At 51.1% G+C, this 21,805-nt stretch overlaps 1 protein-coding gene across 7 annotated transcripts in view; it reads left to right on the top strand.

Annotated features, from left to right (window-relative positions):
* The window catches only part of EHMT1 (euchromatic histone lysine methyltransferase 1), a 78,576-nt gene extending 74,739 nt beyond the window's left edge, over positions 1-3,837 (top strand). For all 7 annotated transcript variants that reach the window (XM_053996641.1, XM_053996645.1, XM_053996640.1 and 4 more), the window contains 2 exons: positions 1,020-1,195; positions 1,955-3,837. In XM_053996641.1, coding sequence (XP_053852616.1) covers positions 1,020-1,195; positions 1,955-2,138 — 360 coding nt within the window. In that variant the 3' untranslated portion in view covers positions 2,139-3,837. The remainder of the gene's footprint in view (positions 1-1,019; positions 1,196-1,954) is intronic.
* The last annotated feature ends 17,968 nt before the right edge of the window (positions 3,838-21,805 follow it).

Raw genomic sequence — 21,805 nt, 5'->3', positions numbered from 1 at the left:
GCTGTGGTGAGAGTGGTTGGGCTGTCATTTCTATGATCTGGGTTGTCATTTCTCTTGTCTGGGTTTTGGTTTCTGTTGTCCCTGTCTCTTAAATTGTCGCTCCCAGCCCCGTGTGAGGTGATCCTGGAGTGTCCCAGGTCCTGCTGTGGATGTGGGTGCTGTCATCCTGCCCCACCGTGGCATTTCTGTGGATGAAACTGAGGGAGTGAAATCACTGATTTATGAAATCAGAGCTGGTGACACCGTGTGTGCTCAAGGCCCATTGGGGTGATGCCTCCCCCAGTTCTAGGGATGTTTTCCTGGGCTCCTGCACACCCGAGTGTGACCTGGCACAGCACATCCATTAACGATCCGAGGTGCTTGTCCAAAAGGGACTTGGAGCACCACTAATGGATCCTTTTGCTTTTGGCCTCTTTGCAACTGAAATTAGCTTCTGTAATTAAAGCCTCTGCTTTGCACAGTCATTCTCTGCTGGAATAAAAAAGCCCTGAGGGGGGTTCTTTTATTTTCAAGGAAAACAAAGTATTACTGCTCTCTGGAAAGGGAATTTTTGTGTTCTCACTTTCACTCTTATCTGCAAAACCCTGTTTTCTCAAGGCTCTGGCTTTGTCTTTCCAAGCTGTCATGTTCAATCAGAGGACAGAACAGATGCCTGTTCCCCTATCCAGGGGCTGGTCCCTGTGAGGTGCCTGCACTGAGCATCAATCCCATTGTGCCAAACTGGTGCTTGGGCTGGGAGAACTGGTGTGCCAGAGTGTTAAAAACAGCTCTTGGGGTGTGTGGGGTCAGAGTGCTGTGCAGTAAACTCTGGTGTCAGGGTAGTGTTGAATAGAAATTGCATATAAAAGTGTGTGTGTGTGTGTTTTCAGTCCTTTCAAGCCCACAGCGAGTGCTCTGCCCTGGCTGTTCCTGGAGCTCTCTGCAGTATTGATGCAGAGACCAGCAGCCTGCTCATTTATTTAAGGCAATAACCCGCAAGCCCGGCGTGCCCTAACGAGCGCTGCCCCGTTTCTCCCCAGGATGGAGAGGTTTACTGCATCGATGCCCGTTTCTATGGCAACATCAGCCGCTTCATCAACCACCTGTGCGAGCCCAACCTCATCCCGGTGCGGGTGTTCATGTCCCACCAGGACCTGCGCTTCCCCCGCATCGCCTTCTTCAGCACCAGGCACATAGAGGCTGGAGAGGAGATCGGGTACGTGCCACCCTGCCTCTGCCAGGGACACCGAGAGCTCTGCTGCTCCCCAGCTGGGCCACTCCATCCCTTTCCTCCGGGCCTTTGTCCCCAGGGTCCCTCGGGATCCCTCTGGAGTTTGCAGAGCTCCGGGATCAACCTGGCTGTGTCCACTCATAGCCCTGAACCCCCTGCCCTGGGCTGAGCCCAGCGTGGGCAGCAGGGGAGGGGGGATCCTGCCCCTGTGCTCAGGTGAGACCCCACCTGCAGAGCTGCCCCAGCCCTGGGGACAGCATCAGGAGGACCTGGAGCTGCTGGAGAGAGTCCAGAGGAGGCCACAAAGCTGCTCCCAGGGCTGGGGCCAGGCTGGGAGTGCTGGGGGTGCTCACCTGGAGAAGAGAGGGCTCCAGGGAGAGCTCAGAGCCTAAAGGGGCTCCAGGAGAGCTGGAGAGGGACTGGGGACAAGGCATGGAGGGACAGGACACAGGGAATGGCTCCCACTGCCAGAGGGCAGGGATGGATTGTATTAGATAAAGGAAGAAGTCTTCTACAATGAGGGCAATGAGGCCCAGGCACAGGGTGCCCAGAGAAGCTGTGGCCGCCCCTGGATCCCTGGAGCTGTCCAAGGCCAGGCTGGGTGTGGCTCTAATGGAGGCGGTCCCTGCCCATGGAATAGGAAAATCTTTGAGGCTGCTCCAACCCAAACCATCCCGGGGCTCTCTTTAGCTGTGGCAGCACCCATGTCCCCGCTCACTGACCCCTCCTGTTTCTCTCTTGCAGCTTCGACTACGGGGACAGGTTCTGGGACATCAAAGGCAAGTTCTTCAGCTGTCAGTGTGGTTCACCCAAGTGCAAACACTCGAGCTCGGCGCTGGCCCAGCGGCAGGCGAGCACCTCGGCCCAGGACACGCAGGAGAACGGGCTCCCCGACACCAGCTCCGCCGCCGCCGCCGGCCCCTTCTGAGACTGACTCCTCCCATCCCCAGAGATTCACGTACTGTCGCAATTCCCATTTACAGAGCAAGAAGAGAGAGAAAAAAAAATGACACAAAACCACACGGAAAATTTAAAAAAGAAAAAAAAAAAAGAAAAAAAAAAAAAGAAAAAAAGAAAAACCCCCGCTCAAGGAAAGCCAAGGGTTTGTGACACTTAGGGCTGTGCCACCGACTGTTACTTGAGGAAGGAGTGAAAGCAAATCCCACCTCCGTGATGTTGTTCTCCCCTCCGTGCTCCTGGAAAGCTGCTGGGTTTCACAGCTGTGTGTGCAGGGGTGGCTGTTGCATTTTTTTTTTTGCCACCCGAGCTGTCCTGGCCTCCTCTCTGAATGTGCTGAGTGTTGTCAGAGGCAGGGAGAGCCGCCCGTCCTGGGAACGTCGCTGTGTGCTGGATCCCTCCTGCCCACTCACCTCCAGTTCAGCCACAATAAACTCTGGATACTTGATGGGACTTCCTTTCTGGGAGGGAGCTGGCTCTGGGTTTGCTTGGCACAGCCCCGGGGCAGGTTGTGCTGGTTGGTTTTTTGTTGGTTTGGTTGGTTTTTTGGTTGGTTGGTTGGTTTTTTGTTTGTTGTTTTTTTTTTTTTTTTTTTAATATATGAATGAATAATTCTCCCCCATCTCGCAGGACGTTGTGGTGGGGCCCTACAAATACCCTCAATTCTCTCCAAACCCCACGGCTTTTTCCTCATCTGATGAGAAGAATCCCAGAATCTTTCCAGTCCCTGTGATCCCTGGCTCTCTCCCTCCTGGATTTTCTCCATTCAGACCAGCTGTGGTCCACGCCCTGCTCCTGTCTCAGTGTTGGGTTCCTCCGTGAAGGAATTCCCCTCACCCCATCCCATGAGTGGTTTTAGAGAAAGAAGGCTGAAGAGGATTTTACAAGACACTAATTCCTAAAGAAAACCAGTTTCCCCCCCCTTTTTTTAAAGATAAAGTGAATGATATATATATTATAGAGGACCTGGACTGGCTGGGGTGGACAGACGTGTCACGGTGAGAAGATCCCAGATGCCACCAGCTCGTCTATTCCCATCCCTTTGCTCCACGCTGGGCACCTTGGATTGATTTTTAAGCCACACGCTATGAGGTTTCAATAAACTGATTTATTTTTTACCATTATTGAAACATCGGGGACAAGCATTAAAAACATGAGGAAAAAAAAAAAAAAAGCTTAAAAAAAAAAACCCACAAAAAACAACAAAACCCACAAAAAAACCAAAAAAACCAAAACGACAACAAAAAGAAACCACAAAACAAAACGGTGCTGATTCTGGTGTGATTTTTGCTCACCACGTGAATATAAACTTATCAATTGTATAAAAAGAACAAAGTGATTTTAGTATAAAAATGCAGGAAAAAAACAAAACTTTTTTTAAATTGTTAGTATTGTAGTGTGAATAAATTTGCCATCACCTTTTGTGTGGTGGCCGGGCAGGTCATTATCTTAATTTTTTTTTTTTTTTTGCATATATCTTTAAATACTGTAATTAGTGCAGTAACAAGTTTTTTTTTTTTTTTGTTCATCTCTTCTAGAACATTCATAATGCCATCATGTTTATTATTATTATTTTTTTTTCTGTTAATGTTTTTGACAGTTTTAAAGGGGCAGCCTTTTGGCTCTGATCATTTTCTTGTTCTGTTTTCAATGAAATCAATAAAAAAAAAAGAAAAAAAAAGTTCTTTAAAAAGAGTTTGGCTTTTTTTGTCTGCTTTGGGGTAGGGATAGTTCAGGGTGGGGCTGAACTGCTCCTTGGTGGGCTTGAAAATGAAGAAAGCAACAAAAAAAAAACATTTCTACAAAGAAAAGTAGCCTGAGTGAGTGACTGTTTGCCATTTATTCTGGGGCTTTGGGGTTGGTTTTTAAAAGTTTGGGAGCCTGAATTCCAGTCACTGGATGGGCAGCACTGAAGTTTGGGACTCCTGGGATGTCTCCTCACCCCTTGCCAGTGGGGAAATAAAATAAAATGAAATAAAAAATAGCAAGGAAGGAGGTGAGGGGGAGAATCTGCCTGGAGCAATCCCTGGGGATGTTCCCAGCATGGAGCTCGGGGGGGTTGGCTCTGCCAGGGGCTGGGTTTGGGGGTGCCAGGGTGCGTGGGGGCTGCTGTGGCTGAGCAGAGCCCTCCATGGCACTGGGGACAGAACAGCTCTGAGGCACTGCCAGCCAAAATCCCATAGAAATATTCCTAAAGGGTTCAAATAGTCCTAAAGGACTAAAATATTCCTAAAGGGTTCAAATAGTCCTAAAGGACTAAAATATTCCTAAAGGGTTAAATTATTCATAAAAGGTTAAAATATTCCTAAAAGGTTAAATTATTCCTAAAGGGTTAAAATATTCCTAAAGGATTAAAATATTCCTAAAGGGTTAAATTATTCCTAAAAGGTTAAAACATTCCTAAAAGGTGAAATTATTCCTAAAGGATTAAATTATTCCTAGAGGGTTAAAATATGCCTAAAGGGCTAAAATATTCCTAAAGGGTTAAATTATTCCTAAAGGGTTAAAATATGCCTAAATGATTAAAATATTCCTAAAGGGTTAAAATATGCCTAAAGGGCTAAAATATTTCTAAAGGGTTAAATTATTCCTGAAGGGTTCAATTATTCCTCAAGGCCCGGCCTGGTACCAGCCGGGATGGGGGGACACGGAGGGACCTCATCACCCTCCCAAACTGGGCAGGTGGTGAATAAATTGTGCTGGCTGTGGGCTGGGCTGGGCTGGGCTGGGCTGGTGAGAAATGATGGATTTTGGTGCTGTAATTGTGAAAAATTCCCCCCCCAGAGCTGTGGGGACATGAGGGCCCTCAAAGGCACCCGAGGGCCCTCAAAGACACCCCTGTCCCCTCACAGCTCCAGACCCTTTAACCACGGGTTAATTACAATAATACAGTTCAATACTGCATAATTAATCATTGTCATTAAAAGAATGTGCTTTAATTGAAGGGGAGAAGTGGAAAACCCCCAGAGAAATCTGATTTCTGGGCCTGACTTCCCCAAAGTCAGCGTTTCCCTGAGGTGGAGGGTGGGACGCGCACGAGGTTTTGGGGTCACACGAGGGTGGGACGTGGTAGAAGTCACACACAGCCCCAGTGACCCCCAGCACTTCTGGGGGAATTCCTTTGCTTTTCTGTGCAAATAATTGCAAAAAATTAAATAAACACAGTTTGTATCCCGGCACTTCTCCAGCATTAAGGATGAGCTGGCAAGGGGGTGTTTATTTTAACAGGCATTTCAGCAATGCCAGCAGGCCCCACAGGGACAGGGGAGGCCAAAAGGTTCCCCCTAAAAAATCTGCTGTGGATTTGAGGGGTCAGGAGCCAAGAAATGTGGGCAAAGCCACCTCAGCCACGCTGCTGACCACACTCAACTGGTGGCAGTGGCTTGGTGGGATACCTCATTTGAAGGATGCACCAATTTTAATGTGAATAATCAATTTAACATGAATACTTTGCCCTGATTGCTCTGAGCTCAGCCTGGCTGCCCAAGCTGGCTTTTTTTTTTTTTTTTTCCTTCCCTTTTATCACATTGGCAGCAGCTGCTGCAGGCTCTGGGGCAGCAGGACTCGCTTTGCTCGTGGCTCCAGACTTTGCTTTTCCTTTTGAGCTGCCTCCTCTCAGCTCTGCAGAAGATGCAAAGATCCTTCAATCACTCCTTGGCTTTTTCCTGGGGATTTTGGCATCTTTGGGATGTCCCCATGGTCCTGCAGCCGTTCCAGGGAGCTGGATCTGGGTGGGGTGTGGGGGAACATCCCACAGCATCCCCCACTCATCCCTGTGGCTGCAGGGAGGGTTCCAGGGCAAACCCCTCATTCCAGAGGGCTGGAGGAGAAGCCACTCTCCTTCCTTCCCCATGGGACATCCTTGCTCTCTTTCCTTCTCTGGGACATCCCTGCTCTTTTTCCTTCTCCCTGGGACATTCCTGCTCCCTTTCCTTCTCCCACCAAACCCCCCCAGTGAAGGTCAGGAACCCCCAGGTCAAGGTGGGGCCCCCGTGGGTCTGCACTGAGCTGCAGGATGGGGTGTGAGGGCCCTTTTTTGGGGTTCTGCCCCACCCTCACAGCTCGAGGGGCACTGAGGGATGGGGTCACTCACTGCAGGAGTGGCAGCTGATGGTTTGGGGGGCCTTGTTGGGGTCAGGCTCCTCCAGGCACGGCTCCCTGCCCCCTGCACCCCACTAGAGCTACAGGGGGGCAGCACACGGGGTCTGCCCCTGCTCCCTGAGGGTCTCCTGCTCCAGGGCTCCCCGGGATGGGACACGGAGGGGTCAGATCCAGCTCTGTGGGGTCACGGGGCACTGCAAACCCTCTGCACACCGAGCTGAGGAGTCGTCCTGGCTCATGATGGACGGGGGGTGTTAGAAAAGCACCCAAAGGCAGCATCCATCGCCCTGGGCTGACCTGGGCGAGCAAAGCCATGAAATGATCCTGGATACTGGAGCTAATCTGGCTTCTCTTTATAGACTCCCTCCCTCTCTTTGTGCTGCTGTGACCTCCTCTGACGAGGAAATATGAGCAAGGCTGATGGTTATCCTGCAGCCCAGGTAAGAGTTATAAAATCCCTATAAATGTGGAATTTCACCCCACATCTCATTTCTGAGCCTTTGCCAGAGCTGGAAGAAATATTACTTTATCTCCCTGCTAGCACAGAATATTCCCTTGTCTGCTGAAGGAGCTCCCTTATCACCCTTTTAATTTCCTTTCTGCTGCTCCAAGCAGGATGAAAAGTCTCTGCTGCTGTCACTGGAGGAAGGGCAGGGCCTCGACATCCTGGCTGTGAGAGAGAGAACCAGCCTGAGGTTCAAGTTGAAGGCTGCAGGAGGGATGGTAGTGATGAGGAGACAGGAGCTGGTGCCAGGGGAGGTCAGGCTCAGCCTCCCTGTCCTTTCCTCAGGCCCAGAAATGGCCTGAATGCCCAGAAAAAGCAAATACTGCTGGGTGCTGCCTGTGGGGAAGAGTGTGCTTCACCTGGGAAGGGGAGGCTGGACAAGCTCAGCCCCACCCCTGAGTTTTTGCTCATCTCTGCCTTTTAATCTCTGTTTAACCAATGTGAGAGCCATTAAAGAGGGCTCAGCCCCTCAGGACTGGGTTAAGGATCTGCTGGGGCTCCCTCTTTGCTGGTGGCACTGGGGACACACCCAAGGTCTTGCTGGAGGTACCTGTGTGCCCCAGAGGGGACAGCACCCAGCCAGAGAGTGGCACCTGGGGCACCTCTGCTCTCCCTGCAGCATCAGAGGGACCCAGCAGCTCCCACAGCATGAAATGCTCCCATGCCCAGGAAGTTTTTAACCCATAAGTGCTCTCCAGCACTCTGGGATGGGTGGGGGAGTGGAAGGAAGGGAGTTCAGGCATGAGGAGGGTCCCCAGCACATCACACCCAGCAAAGGTGGGGTTTGTGAAGCAGCTCCTCTCCCTCCTTGCTCCTGGAGGCCCTGGAGGGATCAAGGTCCCAGACCTGCCCTGGGGGTGCCAGCAAAGCCACCAGAGCCTGGTGCTGAGCTGGGATTCAATTCCCCATTGCACAGTGTCCCAGCTGACCTGCTGGGAGCAGGGCAAAGCCAGGCTTTGTTTAAACACTTGGAGCTCTGCTCTCTACCAAGGATGACAAGAGATTACATTAGAAAGGGCTGGTGTTTAACAGGGATGCATTTGCCAGCTTTGCTGGCTGCAGGTCTGCAACCCTGCAGGAATAGACAGTGCTGCACATGTGGATCCTCTCTGCCCCTCTGACAGGGGTTTGCAAAAGCCACAAAATTCCTCGGAGCCCAGCAGAGCCTTTGGGATGAGCTAATGTCCAGGAGATGGCAGGGAGCTGTGGGCATGGCAAATGTTGCATTCTGTGTTTGGGATGCTTTTTCCTTCCCCAAGGAAAGGGGGGACAGGGGAAGTGCCACCCCTGATCCTATTTTCAGACCAATTTACCCCATTTCCAGCCCCCCTTCCAGGCCATAACCCCCCACTGCTGGACACTGACCTGGGCTCTGCTGTGTGAACAAAGGCTTGGGGAGATGCTCTGTAACCAAGTAAGCTGGAGCAGAGGTAAAATGAGGATTTGTGGTGTTGATCAGATAGAAAACAAAACGGTTTGGGGGCTGGAATTTTTCCCTTCTGCAGGTTTGCTTTTTGCTCTGTGCTCATCCCTTGGGAGCCTGGGAATGTGGAGCCCACTGTGAGGAGGATGGAAAGCACCTGGATGTGGAGAGCTTCCCCTCTGGAGGAGCCTCCATCTGTGTGCTCAGAATGAGGCTGATTTAAATGGTGATTTATTTGTCTGCAACGTGCAATAAGCTTGGAAAAAAACCTCAGCAATCCTGGTTTGAAAAGCAAGAAATCATTGAGGTTTTTCTCCCTCCTTTCAGAAGACACAGAGGCAATGAAACAGCAGTGATGGGTGAATAATAAAACTCTTCTGTGGAGCTCACTTGTGCTAGATAAAGTATAAAGCCTCACTGATGCAGGGCTCAGGGTGAGCAGAAAATATTCTACCTGAGCAGCAGCAATTAGTGCACTTGGCTTTGCCTTTGTTGTGCTCTGTAAATACAATTCTGAGCAGCAAATAAGCAGATAAGCTTTACCCAGACATAATAAGACAAATATCCTTTTCTCCTGCCTCTGCTGGGAAGAGAATTTTTCTCTGGTTGTGCAGCTGTTGGGGGAAAATAGCTGGAATAAATTGCTTGTGAGTTTGTGAGCAGCAAACACGGCCTGCACCATTAGCAAAGTGACTTTATAAATGAATAAAAGGGGAATGGGGAGAATATTCTCATTTAGATCGTGAAAATCCCTTTGACACAAGCTTGAGCTGGAAGAAGTTGAGGAACTTCTGTGGCATTTTATTCTCCCGATGCCTGCGCTTCCCTCCTGCTGCTTTTCTGCCCCGGAGCAAATCCCTGGAGCTCCCGAGGGGAGCAGGACGGCTCAGGAGCCCGCGGGACGCTGGAGCCGCCCGGGCTGGGCAAGGAGCAGGAGCTGAGGGATTTCAAGCGTGCCCAGGGACCGGGGGAAAACGCCAAAATGATGGATTTCAGCGGGAGGCAAAACTGAATTCAGGCAGCTTTGTGCTGGTGCAGGCTGCGCCTGAGCTCTCCCCGCCTTTCACTTGGGTGAAACACAAAAATGGTGTTAAATTGTTCACTGTGAGACACGGATGTGCCCCGCCCTGCCCCGGGGCTGGCTGGGGTCGGTGGTGGATCAGCAATTCCCTCCTGGCTCCTCACTCACCCCAGGAAGGTTTGGGATGTTTTAAGTGTTCTTGGAGAGCTCTAATTAGTGCTGTGTATCCTCCTAGTCACGCTCTACACAGCAGATCTCAGTAGCTGGGAGATCTCTCTCTGCCTCAGTTTCACTAAAGAAATACAAATTACAAACATAATAATATAAATATAAACATTAATTCCAGAAATACAAACATTATAAATATAAATATAAATATAAATATAAATATAAATATAAATATAAATATAAATATAAATATAAATATAAATATAAATATAAGCTTCCCCTTGGGTTGTGTGGTGCTTTGGGCCTCTGGCTTGGAAACCCTCACCAAATCGTTAACAATTAACGAGGTGCTGGGTCCTGGATGTGCTTGGGAGAGAAGAACTTCCCCACTACACATGGAGACCGTAGAAAATCAGGGATTTGGGAGAAAAACTTGGAAAGATACGGGGGAGATAAAGAGCAAGCCTGCTTTAATATTAGTTTGTGAGAGGACCAAGCTGCTGCTGTAAAACTACCTTGGAAAACATCCTCGACTGTTTCAACAGATACTCATTTTCAGTTGATATTTTTATGGAAGTGCTGTTGTACTGAGGGAAAAGAACATCAGAGTAGCTGGGAACTTCCCATCCTTGTGTCTCTGTGCAGTGAGGGGCTGGTGAAGGGACTGTTAAACCCAGGGCTGGCTGGGCTTTAGAGCTCTGGGTGTGCCTGGATGGACCTGGATGGACCTGGGTGTACCTGGGATGGACCTGGGATGGACCTGGGTGGACCTGGATGGACCTGGGATGGACCTGGATGGACCTGGATGTACCTTGGATGGACCTGGGACGGACCTGGATGTACCTTGGATGGACCTTGGATGGACCTGGGATGGACCTGGATGGACCTGGGTGTGCCTGGGATGGGCCTGGGTGTACCTGGATGGACCTGGGATGGACCTGGGATGGACCTGGATGGACCTGGGCATACCTGAGTGTACCTGGGATGGACCTGGATGGACCTGGGCATACCTGGGTGTACCTGGGATGGACCTGGATGGACCTGGGCATACCTGGGTGTACCTGGGATGGACCTGGGATGCTCAATGCCTCCCAGCTGCTGTGCTGGACCCTCCTGCACCACAGACTCCCCGGTTCAGCTCTCCTGGAGCAGGGCCCCCAGGAGAGGGGGGTCAGAGGTGAGCCATGTTCTCAAAAGTCAGAGGTGAGCCATCTCCTCAAACAGCATCCTCTGCCTCTGCCCGATGTTTTCAGGGTTTCTCTGTGCAAAGCTTTGCCTTTAAGCATCTGGAGCCCCTCACACTGAGGGTTGTGTCCACACCCCTGGGAGGTGACAGCCCCTGTTGCTGGCAGTGCACCTCTGCTCTTTGCCAACCCTCTGCTGTTGCAGGAAGGGGCTGTTTGCTGCCTCTGTGTTTGTCCTTTGAGTGGGAACATCCCCCGAGGGAAAAATCCGCCGTGGTTTGGGTGGTGTCTGGAGCTCAAGGTCTACTGGCCTAAGCAAAATCAGCTTTCCCCGGGTATTTGCAGGGCTTGCATTATTCTTCACAAATTATGTGCACAAAAAACGCCACACAAAGGCTGTGTAGGTTGATTAAACCTCACAGGCTGGAGAGCAGGAAAGGTTCTTCCCCCAGAGGGTGCTGGCACTGCCCAGGCTCCCCAGGGAATGGGCACGGCCCCGAGGCTGCCAGAGCTCCAGGAGCGTTTGGCCAGCGCTGCCAGGGATGCCCAGGGTGGGGTTGTTGGGGGGTCTGGGCAGGGACAGGGGCTGGGCTGGGCGATCCTTGGGGTCCCTCCACCTCAGGGTATTCCATGGTTCTGCCAGCTCAGATGTTCCTGGATGTGCAGTGGGAAGGGAGGTGCAGCTGCCCAGGGAGCTGCTGGTGCTGATCCTCCCCCAGCTGTGCTCCCTGAGTGATCCCATCTCATCCCGCAGCCCTGGACTGAAGCAAACTCCCCCTGCCATTCCTGGCTCCTGCTGGTGCTGGGCAGAGGAGGGGGACACAAAAGGGGTCCCTGGGAGCCCCCCCTGCCACACCCCAAATGAAGCATTTCTCCGGACCAACAGCTTTGCTGTATATTGGATTCTGTTAAAGGAATTCAATTTAGAGAACACCACACCAGGCAGAGGAGGAGGAGAAGGGCAAAACATTATGGCTAAATAATTCCAATTAACCATTCCAGACCTTTCTGGCTAATTCAGTTGGAGTAAGTGTTGCCTGGTGTAGGGATCTGCAGGGCTGAGATCCTCCCACAGCTCCAGGGAATGTCTGGGATGCTGAGGGCTGGACTGGACCTGAGGAGAGCCTGGTTTGATGTCATTGAGCTTTACTGCTTGAAACAGAACAGAGAAGGAAGGATCTGGACTGTGAAGCAGAGCTTGGGTACCTCTCCTGCAGCCACTACCCTTGGCACATGAAATGATTTCCAGGCTAATTCCTAAATCAGTGTAAACATCAAAGCAGTGCCTGGAACGGGGCAAATGATCCAGCTCAGCTCTGCTGTGGAAAAAACAGCCCAGATCCCAATGTCAAGCTTTACCAGAAGGCTGGAGTTCAGCCCTGTGCTTTAAAGCCAGACATTTGTGGTAGAGAAACTTAATTTCACTCTTCAGGTTATTGATTATTCTTCTTTGACTTTCTAAGTAGTTGCCCCTGGTATTGAGACCAACAACTGCCAGGCTCTTCTCTTTCTCCAGCTGCATTTCAGGGCAATGCCCAGGTTTGGATGACAGGAATATTTACTCATCACTGAGTGCTAAAAATTCCTGAGATTTCAGCTCAAAATCAAAGGAAGCTCAAACACGTGGAGGTTTGGGAAGTGCTTTGCAGCTCTGACCAGCCTGTCTGGGTTTTACCCTCCCCAAATCTCTGCCAGAATCACAGAATATCCTGAGGAAGGGACCCACAAGGATCAGCAAAGTCCAACTCCTGGCCCTGCACAGAGCAGCCCCACAAATCCATGTTCCTGCAGGGAACATCTTCCCAGAGTTTCTAAACCATTCTCATTCCTTCAGTCCCCTCCTGTGACATCCCCAAAAAAGTGACAATAAAGACTCAAAAATTGTTTTTTTTTTTTTTTTTTTTTTTTTTTTTTTTTTTTTTTCTCTCCCCCAAATGTTTTAATAGCTCCCCATGCCTCTTGTTGGACAACATCTTCCCTCTTGTTGTTTTCCTTCCTGGTTGAAAAATCTTAATTTTGATTATAAATTCTTTGGGTCACAGCCCCTGTGTCTGTGTAAGTTCATGAGGTTTATGGTCACTGATTCAAAAACCTCTGAGGGTAAAATCCCAAATCTTTTGGTGTCCTTGGTTTTGAGCATCGTGGAAAACAATGGTTTTCTGTTTGATTTGTCATCTTCTCCTCTTTTCCATTCTTCTGTGTGTTCATTCTCTAATTTGATATTTCTCTCTCCCTCCTGAGGCTTCTCCCCTCTCTGGGTCTGTGGGGGAAAACTCAAAAATCTTGGATTTTCTCTGAGCAGCAAAGGCAGCTCCCACCGAGGGTGACCCAGCCCTGAGCTGCTCAGGCTCTGCTGGGGCTCAGGGCTTAAAAACAAATTATTGCTACTGTTTAGCAACAAAAAAAGATCAACAAGTGCCGTTAGCTTGGGGGTTTTGCTGTTCTGAGACCTCCAGCTCCCCACATGTGAGGGAACCCAGAACTTGGATTTCTTCAGGGGTTCTGCAGAGGCTTTTTTCCCTCCTTCTCTTTGCAAAGTAGCTGAGCTCTTGATGTTGGTTCATGAATCTTCTCTCTGCTGGAGAGATGCAGGTCTGGAAGCTGTCAAGGAGCCTCTTTTATGAGCACTTGAAAGCAAAAAAAAAAAAAAAAAAAAAGAAATGGGTGCTTCAAGCGTAGATGGGATTAATGAAGCTTTTTTTATCTTGGCAATTTGTGTCTACACAGAGTGGGGGCAAGGGGAATCCTACAGAGTGTTGCAAACCCATGTAGGGCAAGGCAGTTAATAGGATGAAAATGAAATCAATATCCAGGGCTTAATTACGAAGCTGTTTTTATTCACAGCCCAGGAGAAAGCCCCCCCACCCCACATCAGAGGTTCCAAACACTTGCTGGATTGCAGCCTCACATGGGCTGTGTCCTGCAGGTCCCTGACACCTGCAGGAGGTGTCACCTCCCAGAGAGCTTGGCAAGGGCTATTTATGGCCGTTCCTTCAGGAAATAACAAGGGGAGAAGGCAACAAGGGAAGAAATGAGGATGCAGCCCAATGGTCCTCCAGCTATGGCTTCGAACTGAAAGAGAATAAATTGAACTGGATATGAGAAAAAAATCCTTCCCTGGGAGGGTGGGCAGGCCCTGGCACAGGGTGCCCAGAGCAGCTGTGGCTGCCCCTGGATCCCTGGCAGTGCCCAAGGCCAGGCTGGACAGGGCTGGGAGTGATCTGGGACAGTGGGAGGTGTCCCTGCCATGGCAGGGGTGGATGAGATGAATTTTTAGGTCCCTTCCATCCCAAGGCACTCTGTTATTCCCATGATATTTGGGATCAGTCCCAAACCCCGATCACTTCCTGAGCAGGGAGAGGACTTGTAGAGCCAAGGAGGGATGAGAGGGAACAACACGTGGGAAGGACTGAGCTCTTTTGCTTTCATGCCACTTGCAGAGCCAGCCTGATGTGTTTATTTCTCAGTGAAGTGAGAAATGCAGCTGTTCCCAAGAACTAATCCTTTCATAAACTGTCTGAAATAGGAACAGTACAGACCCACTAAAAAGAAATATTCTAAACAGTGACTGGGCTGCTCAGATATTGGGTGTTACTGAATGTTTCAGGACTAGAGCAAGCAAGCAATTTCTGATTACAATTCTGATTTGTTGTTGTTATTGCTGTTCTGGTTACCTAAAAAATGAACAAGGGACTTGAAAATGTTCAGAACTTGAGGGATGAGGACCACTGGCAGTGTGAGCATGGGCTGGACCTGCTGTTTGTAGGGGAAGCTGCTGGAGCTGGGAGTAAATGGAAGAGCAGAACTGTTCACAATGTCCTACAGGGCTGCCCCCCATCCCAGCAGGGGGGTGACACCTCAGTGTGGGCAGAATGGTCACCTTCCTCTTCCCAGGCAGGGTAAATCAGTCTCAGGGATGTTTGCTGATTTATATGGGATTGGTTTCACTGGTGACTGCCCCAGTTTGTGCCCTTTGCTGCTGGAATTCAATTCATGCTGCTCCCAGCTCTCCCTGTTTTTGGGAACCACCTTTCTGCAAGGTGAGCTGCTCCCTGGGTGGTTTTTGGACAGCAGAATCAGCCTGTGTGGCTCTGGCTGCCTGTTCCATGCTGTGTCCCCTTTTCCTGCCCTGCTTGTGGGGCTCATCTGGGCTCTGTCCCCCCAAATCCTGCCTGAGGGGCTCTTTGGGAGCAGGGAGTGATCCTGGCAGCTTTGGGAGAACAAGGATGTTCCATTCTCCTTTGTTCCCACTCAGCTCAGCCCCCAAAACCAAGGGGGATTTGTCAGGGGTGTCTTGAGGATACTGCCAGGACCTTGCTGCCCGTGCAGGAGGTGTCACCAGCTTTGCTCAGCTCCCCAAATCCTGCTCCAACAGGAGCTCCCGTGGCTCTGAACTCTGTCCTTGTTGCTCTAAATTGTAAAGAACTCACTCTGCTCCCACCAAACCCTTCTGGTGATCAACTGACCCCTGCTCCTGGTGGTTTGGCTTTCATTCCTCACTGGACAAATGACCCATGGGGGATGGCAGTGCTGGGAGGTGAGTGGTCAGCTCAGCTCCCTGGTACGAATTCTCATTTCCACTCCACCCAAGTGATGATCCCTCTAATTCTCCCATTCCAGGGGAGGATGTCAAGTGCATTCTGAAATCCCCATTCCCTGGCAGGGAAGCTGTCCCTCCCCTGAAGAATTGGGAGCTGTAATTACTGTGTTTAACTGGCAGAGATGCCAGTGCTGCAAATCCTGGCTGTACATCTGGATTTCTCCAAGGAACAGCAAACACCATCACTCGACAGGAACATGGGGAGGGAGAGGCAAAAATCCAACCTGAGGAGAGGAGCAGCCCTGGCTGCATCCAAAGCTCACTGAAGGAATATTTGATCTGAGGATCACAGAGGTTTCTTGGATCTTCAAGAAAACATCAGACACTGGGCATGAAAGGCAGAGTGGAAGTGCCTGTGCTGGATGGGCTCCTGCCCAGCCCACCCTCCCCAGCTGGCCAAGAGCACCAGCTCTCCCTGGATTTTCCACGTTTCTTCCTCCAGGAAAAGTCCAAGTCCTGCAGCAGATTGAGTTGGGGAAACTGCCAGGGAGAGAGACAGAGGCTGTGGGGTTTGGAATTTTTTTGGTTCAGACCATAATAGAGTTTTTTGTTATTTTAAGACTGTGGAGAATTTCTGCATCGCAGAAAACCAAGCGATGGCACAGGAGAAATAATCTAATGGAAATTGCTTTGTAATAGGAATAATAATGCAAGCATGGGCTTGAATTGAACCTTTAAAAATGCATGTGACCTCCCTTTGGAATCCCACAGGTTTTCTTAATTACATTCATTTTTGTCCTGCAAAAACTGCAGCCAGATGTAAAAAGCCTTGGAGCTCCAGACCTTGGGTGCCTCTTGCTGAGGTGCTTGTGAGAATCCCACAGGGCTACAAACACCTCTTGAAGCTTTGCCTCAATTTTTAAAGATGGAAATGCTTTAGGGGCATTGACAGTGTGTGTGTGTTTCCAGAAGCTGGCAGTGGGTTTAGTGCTTGTGAAAAGCTGCCAGATCCCTTCAAGGCCCCTCTCTGACCACTGGGCTCTGCTTGCTGCCAAAGCTGAGACAAGGAAATGACCCTCCTGGTCCTAAATGTGCTTTGCTTCACTTTATTTATTGTTTTTAACCCCTGTTCTTGCCGGTTCTTGTGCTTTGAAATAGTCAGCTGTGGTTTCTTCCTCTAATTTCCCATTTTCTGGCATTGCTGGGCCTCTCCTGCAGCACTCCCTGCAAAAAGCTTGCTCAGCTCTGCTGCATTTGGGCAATATTTCCCTCCTTTTGGGGCCAGCCTGTGCAGTTGAGGCACAGGCAGCTGTACCCAGCGAGGCTGGAACACATCAACTCTTGAGCCATCTGAAGAAACGAATGTTTGGTGGTGGCGTGTGCTCTGTTTGCTGATTAAAATGATTTTCTCAGCAATAGAAGCTCTCAGTGTCTCCTCTGATGTGAGGAGGAATAATTAAGTCCTCTCAGTAATGCAGATAAATAATGCCTTTGGAGAGTCCTGAGTGCATCATAAATCAGCAGCTGTCTTCCTGAGGTGCCACCTCCTCATGTCCTGCTGCTGGGTGGTGGCAGCAGGCTCTGGTCACCTGCTGGCCCCTAATGCCACCTGTGATGGCACTGCCTGGAGGCTCTGGTGGTGCCCCGGTGTCCCCAGGGCCAGCTTGGCACCCGGCAGGGTTTTATGGAAGCTGTTCATGGGGATTTGGGGCTGTCCCTCCTCCAAACAGCCCTGTCATGGGGAGTGCTGCCAGTCCTCTGTCAGTTCTGAGGTGAAACCTGGCCTGGCCTGGCAGAATCCAGGGCTACGAACACATAAATGCGCATTTGCATTTATATACAGTTATATATATCTATACAATTTTATACACATATATAACATATATATGTTATATATGTTATATACAGCTTTATATATCTATATGTGTGTGTGAATAGCAACATTTCAGGTTTTTTCTTTAGTTTTGGTGTTGTTTGAGCTTTGGGAGCCCAGACTGAGAATGTACCGGGTGTAAGGGAAGAGATAAGTGCCTAAAAAAATGATTATCTGGGGGAAATACAAGGAAAAGTGCAACTTAACCACCAACTACCCAGCAGGACATGGCTGTGCATTCTGAACTGTTCCTATCCTGCTTATTTATTGAATCTTAATTTATTTGCTCTCTGCTCGAGGTTGTTCTCAGATTTTCTGGGTCAGAGGAGGTGATGGTGCCTCTGTTTCAGAGCATCAGGAGCTCCTAGCAGGGTGCACCGTGGTGGAAGTGCCTCATCCCTGACTGTGCCTGGCTGTGAGGGTGTGACCGATTCTCCTGGCGTGGGGAAGGCCTGGGGGGCTCCAGGCATGAACAGAGGTGGGGGTTTAGCGATGGAGGAAAAACTTCTGCTGGAAACTTGGTGTGCAGATTTGGGTGGGGATGTTCAGCTGACCCCCCTGCCCAGCTGCTCTCAGGACTTGAAGGCACGAGGTTTCCACCAGAAGTTTTCCTCCAGGAGGAGGAGCTCAGGGTGGGCAGTGCGTGCCTTGCTCCTGCCTCTCCCGGGGCCGGGGGGAACGGGCAGAAAGGGAGCAAATCCCTCTATGGACACCCGAAGGAGCCGCGTGTGGCCGTGCTGGGGGTGGCAGAGCTGGCAGCTCCTCCATCCAGCGCCAGTCCCGGGGCTGTGTCCTGCTCCCGATGGAGCCAGAGCCGTGCCAGCAGCAGAGATGCCTCCGGTGTCCCGAAGAGCCGCTGTCCCCCGGCTGGGGGGACACCTCCACTGGCGATTTCCCTTGCAGATAATTAGGCTTTCAAAGTCTAAGACAGAAAGCTGCCTCGTTGACGAGGCCGCCCTACTGAGTGCCAGGGCAGGCGAGGGGAGAGCCGCAGGTGACATTCAGGGTGGCACTGAGGGAAGCCACCCCCGGCCATGGCTGTGGGTGGGTGGCACCCCCAGCCCCTGCCCCACTGCCCCGCGTGGGGAGAGCGGAGTTTCAGTTCTGCCCGTGCCGGAGCAGAGGGCGCTGGAGCCCCAGAAAACTCCCGAGGATGCGGCGAGCGGCTCCAGAGGCAGCGGGTCCCGCCGCTGCCAGGGCTGCGGAGCGGATTCTGCGGGATGCAGGCGCTCCTCGAGCTTGGACAGGGATGGGCAGTGCTCTCCCCTCGCCAGGGCTGGCGCTCAGCCTGGTCCCTGTCCCAGGGGTGCCCGTCCCGGCATGCTGGGGCCGGGCAGGGGCGAGGCGGAGGTTGGGGTGATGATTTTCCTCCGAGGCATTTTCCCGTCCTCTCCCAGCAGCTCCGCGCAGTCCGAGGAGCCCAGAGCCTCGCTGGGTTTCTGTCCCTCGGCCACCAGCTCAGGGCAGCGTGGGCTACTGGCCCTCCACGGGACCTCTTGGGTTTCCGGAGTCTTTTCCTTGGCATTCTGAAAGGGAAAAGCACCTTAAAATGCAGGTGATCACCTGCTTATGTATTTGGGATGGACACTAATTAGCACCCTCTTAGCCCCTCCCTGCTGGCTCTCTAACTCGTATAAAATCCTCACATTGTTTGTTTACCACTTCAACGCGGTGATCTTGGTCCATTGACAGTTTTCCCCCCGTTCCGGCACCCTGGGAGCTGATTTTTGGGCTCACCCACCTTTGTGTTTGGCTGTGCTCTGCTTCCCCTCGATATCTTGGTAAGAAGGTAGGAAATGGTCTCAAGTTGCTTCAGGGGAAGTTTAGGGTGGTTATGAGGGAAAATTGCTTCTCTCGAAAGGTGCCAAGGACTGGAACAGGCTGCCCAGGGAGGTGGTGAAGGCACCATCCCTGGAGGGACTTAAAAGTCCTATGAATGTGGCACTTGGGGACATGGTGGCCTTGGCAGTGCTGGGTGAATGTTTGGACTCGGTGACTTTAGAGGCGTTTTCCAACCGAAAAATCCCGTGATTCTATTTCCTGAGGAGCTCCCGTTGGCAGCGAGTGAAAACGTGGCTCCCGCCTGAGCCTCGGGCTGCAGCTGGCGCTGGTTCCATGGCACTGCCAGGGGTGGGACTCCTCAGGTGTCCGCAGTGCCGCGGTCCCTGGGGCTGCAGCTGCCGGAGAGAGCCTGGCAGGCTGCGGGCAGGGGGAAGAGCAGCCCCCCGAGCTCAGCCAAGGTGGGGCAGTCCCTCGTTCCCCGCCGCAGGCAGCGCGGCCCCGGGGCTGTGCCCTGTCCCCGGCCGGGTGTGACACGGCTCCCGGGCAGCGAGCTCAGCGCACCCTGAGGCTTCTGCTGCCTCGTAATCCCGATCTTCTGCCATCAGCGAGAGAGAGCAGCTCCCCTTCCCCCCTTTCCTTCCTGTCTGTGCAGTGGGGATCAGCTTAAGGGATTAACTCCTCCTGCTCCTCAGCCTCTCCTCCCGGTGCCGTGTGAGCCAACAGAGAGAGTGATAGAGACTCTGTGTGACCACAAGAGATTAATTAAACAGTAAGCCCTAATTACTGAGGCTAAGGCTGACCGACTTACTGTGTCTGTAAGATAGCTGAATACTTAATTTAGACGGGAGTGTGGACATAACTTTCACCATTAGCTGAACAAACAAGGAGCACCCGAGCTAAACGGATCGGCTGCCTGATGGATGTGGGGCTTCCTCCGGAGCTGCCTCCCGGCAGCCTTGGGCTCCCTCCGCCTCCTTTTGCCTGGCCTCGGATTTTGGGTAAGGGGGAGCCGCTTTCTAAAGCACGAACCTGCCCCAAGGGATTCCTCGCCTGTCAATGTTATTCAGATTCCAGGCTGCTTCTCAAAGTCGTTGTCGTTTGCATTTCACTGCAGGTTTGGAAAAAAACAAATGGGGGAGAGACTGAAAGGCGCAAAAACAAACGCAAACCCCAACTCCCAGTGCAAGGCAGTGGAAGTAGGGCAGCCAGCTCCTATTCCTGCCTCTCAGTATCTTCCTTTATAACAAAAACAGATTCTAGGAAGTGAGGGTTAATCTGTAGCTGCAGAGCTTTTTATTGTGTTTCTCCCTTTCCGTGTGCATTAACCTTTCAGATTAAGAAGGCTGTGCAGTGGGCATTGCTTTTTTTTAAAAAAAATTCTATTATCTGAGCGTGCTGCATGGCTCCTGATGCGGTCCCAGACAGAGTGACAGCCATTCCCCCATTAACTGCGGCTCATTGAGCACTTCATCAGACCTTGAATTGGTGTCTTAGGTGGACTGGAGGTCCCGAGAGGGTTTGAAGTCTCGCTGAGCTGAGCACTCTGCAGAGGAGGAGAGAGCATCCCAGGATCATGGAACAGCTGAAACAGGGAAAACACGAGCAAAGGAATCTTGATGCCTGTTTTGAGATGAGGGAAATGGTGATTTAAAGGCTGGAGGTGTGGCTGTGTGCCCGGGGGTGTTAAAAGTGCTCGTGACAAAGCCTTGGGGACCCCGGGTGTCCTGGCTCTGGTTTCAGCACTTGGCCAGCAAACCTCAGCTCTGTAAGAGCACAAACAGCAACACATTGGCCACAACAACTCCTGCACCTGCAGAAGAGGGCAGAAGTTATCACTGCCCTGGCTTTGCTTCTGTGTATGTCACATGTGAGTGAAGGTATCTACAACCTCATCCAGGGAAAGTTAATTAAATACCCAATTTTTAAGGTGTCTTGCCCACATTTTTGCATGCATAATCCATTTTGATTGTGCCATAATGAACTGAAGACCTCATATGGGAAACTGATCCTTATTTTCTGTCATCTGACCGCGTGGCATTAAACCCTATTCCCTTTCCTGGTTAAAAAGGCCAAAACCAAATGGGAGTATTTGGGATGGCTTCAAAGCTTGTCCTGGGAATGTTTCCCTGTGGTGTTTTCCTGCAGAGGTGGCGATGTGTGAGGTGGGTGCCACCACCCTGGCTCGAGCTGCACCGGTGTTTCCAAAGGATGAAGGTGAACTCTCACTGACTGCAGCTGCAGAAATCAGTGCTGTCACTGCTCTGGGTTGTTCTCTGCTCCATGGTGATGCCTTCTGAGCTGGCCTTGCCCAGCCAGCTGCTTTCAGCTGCTCCAGGGCAAAGGCTCTTTTTTTTTTTAGTGCAAGAAAACCATAGAGCTTCTCTGTTCCCTCTCCATGCCCTCGCTCTGGTGTGTGGCGTAAGGCAGAGCCTGATCACTGATGCTGCAAACACATTTTGGCCACATTTTTGCAGCTGTTGGATGCAGAAACCTGCATGGCAGCTGCAGGGCTCTATTTTCTCCCTTAATTCCACAGCAACAGCCGTCCTCCGGCTGAGGAAGGAGAAGGCTCTGAAATGTGGTGCTCTCCTTGTGTGGTCTTCAGTCCCCAAGTTCTTCAAAACCTTGGAGACCTTTGGGAATCTGGGCTCTCCTGCACTTTGTCTTTGGGCATTTCATCCCAAAACGTGGCAGCTGTGAGCATGGAGCTGTTTCCCTGGCTGTTCATTTCTCTTGCCCATCACTGAGAAGATGAAAAGCTCTCGGTCTTTAATCAATAACAACGCTGAAAACAACCCAGGCAGGTGTGACTCCTGCTGCAGTGGGATTTACACCTGATGCACGAGGAGCTTTGAGTAATGTCCAGCAAACTCCTGTGGGGGGCAAGCACAGGAGGGCTGGGTTTTTGTCTACAGCTTGCATCAACCTTTGTGCAAGTGACTGGTGAAATTCCCAAATTTCTCTGATGTTTTTGCCCATCTGGCTCCAGATCTGGACACGATGCTCTATCAGTTCCTAGGATATTTCTGCCTCTTGGATTC

The sequence above is a fragment of the Vidua macroura genome, chromosome 21 (genome assembly GCF_024509145.1).
Source record: "Vidua macroura isolate BioBank_ID:100142 chromosome 21, ASM2450914v1, whole genome shotgun sequence".
Lineage (NCBI taxonomy): Eukaryota > Metazoa > Chordata > Aves > Passeriformes > Viduidae > Vidua > Vidua macroura.
The sequence above is the reverse complement of the archived record's forward strand: the minus strand, read 5'-3'. Positions and strand labels throughout refer to the sequence as shown.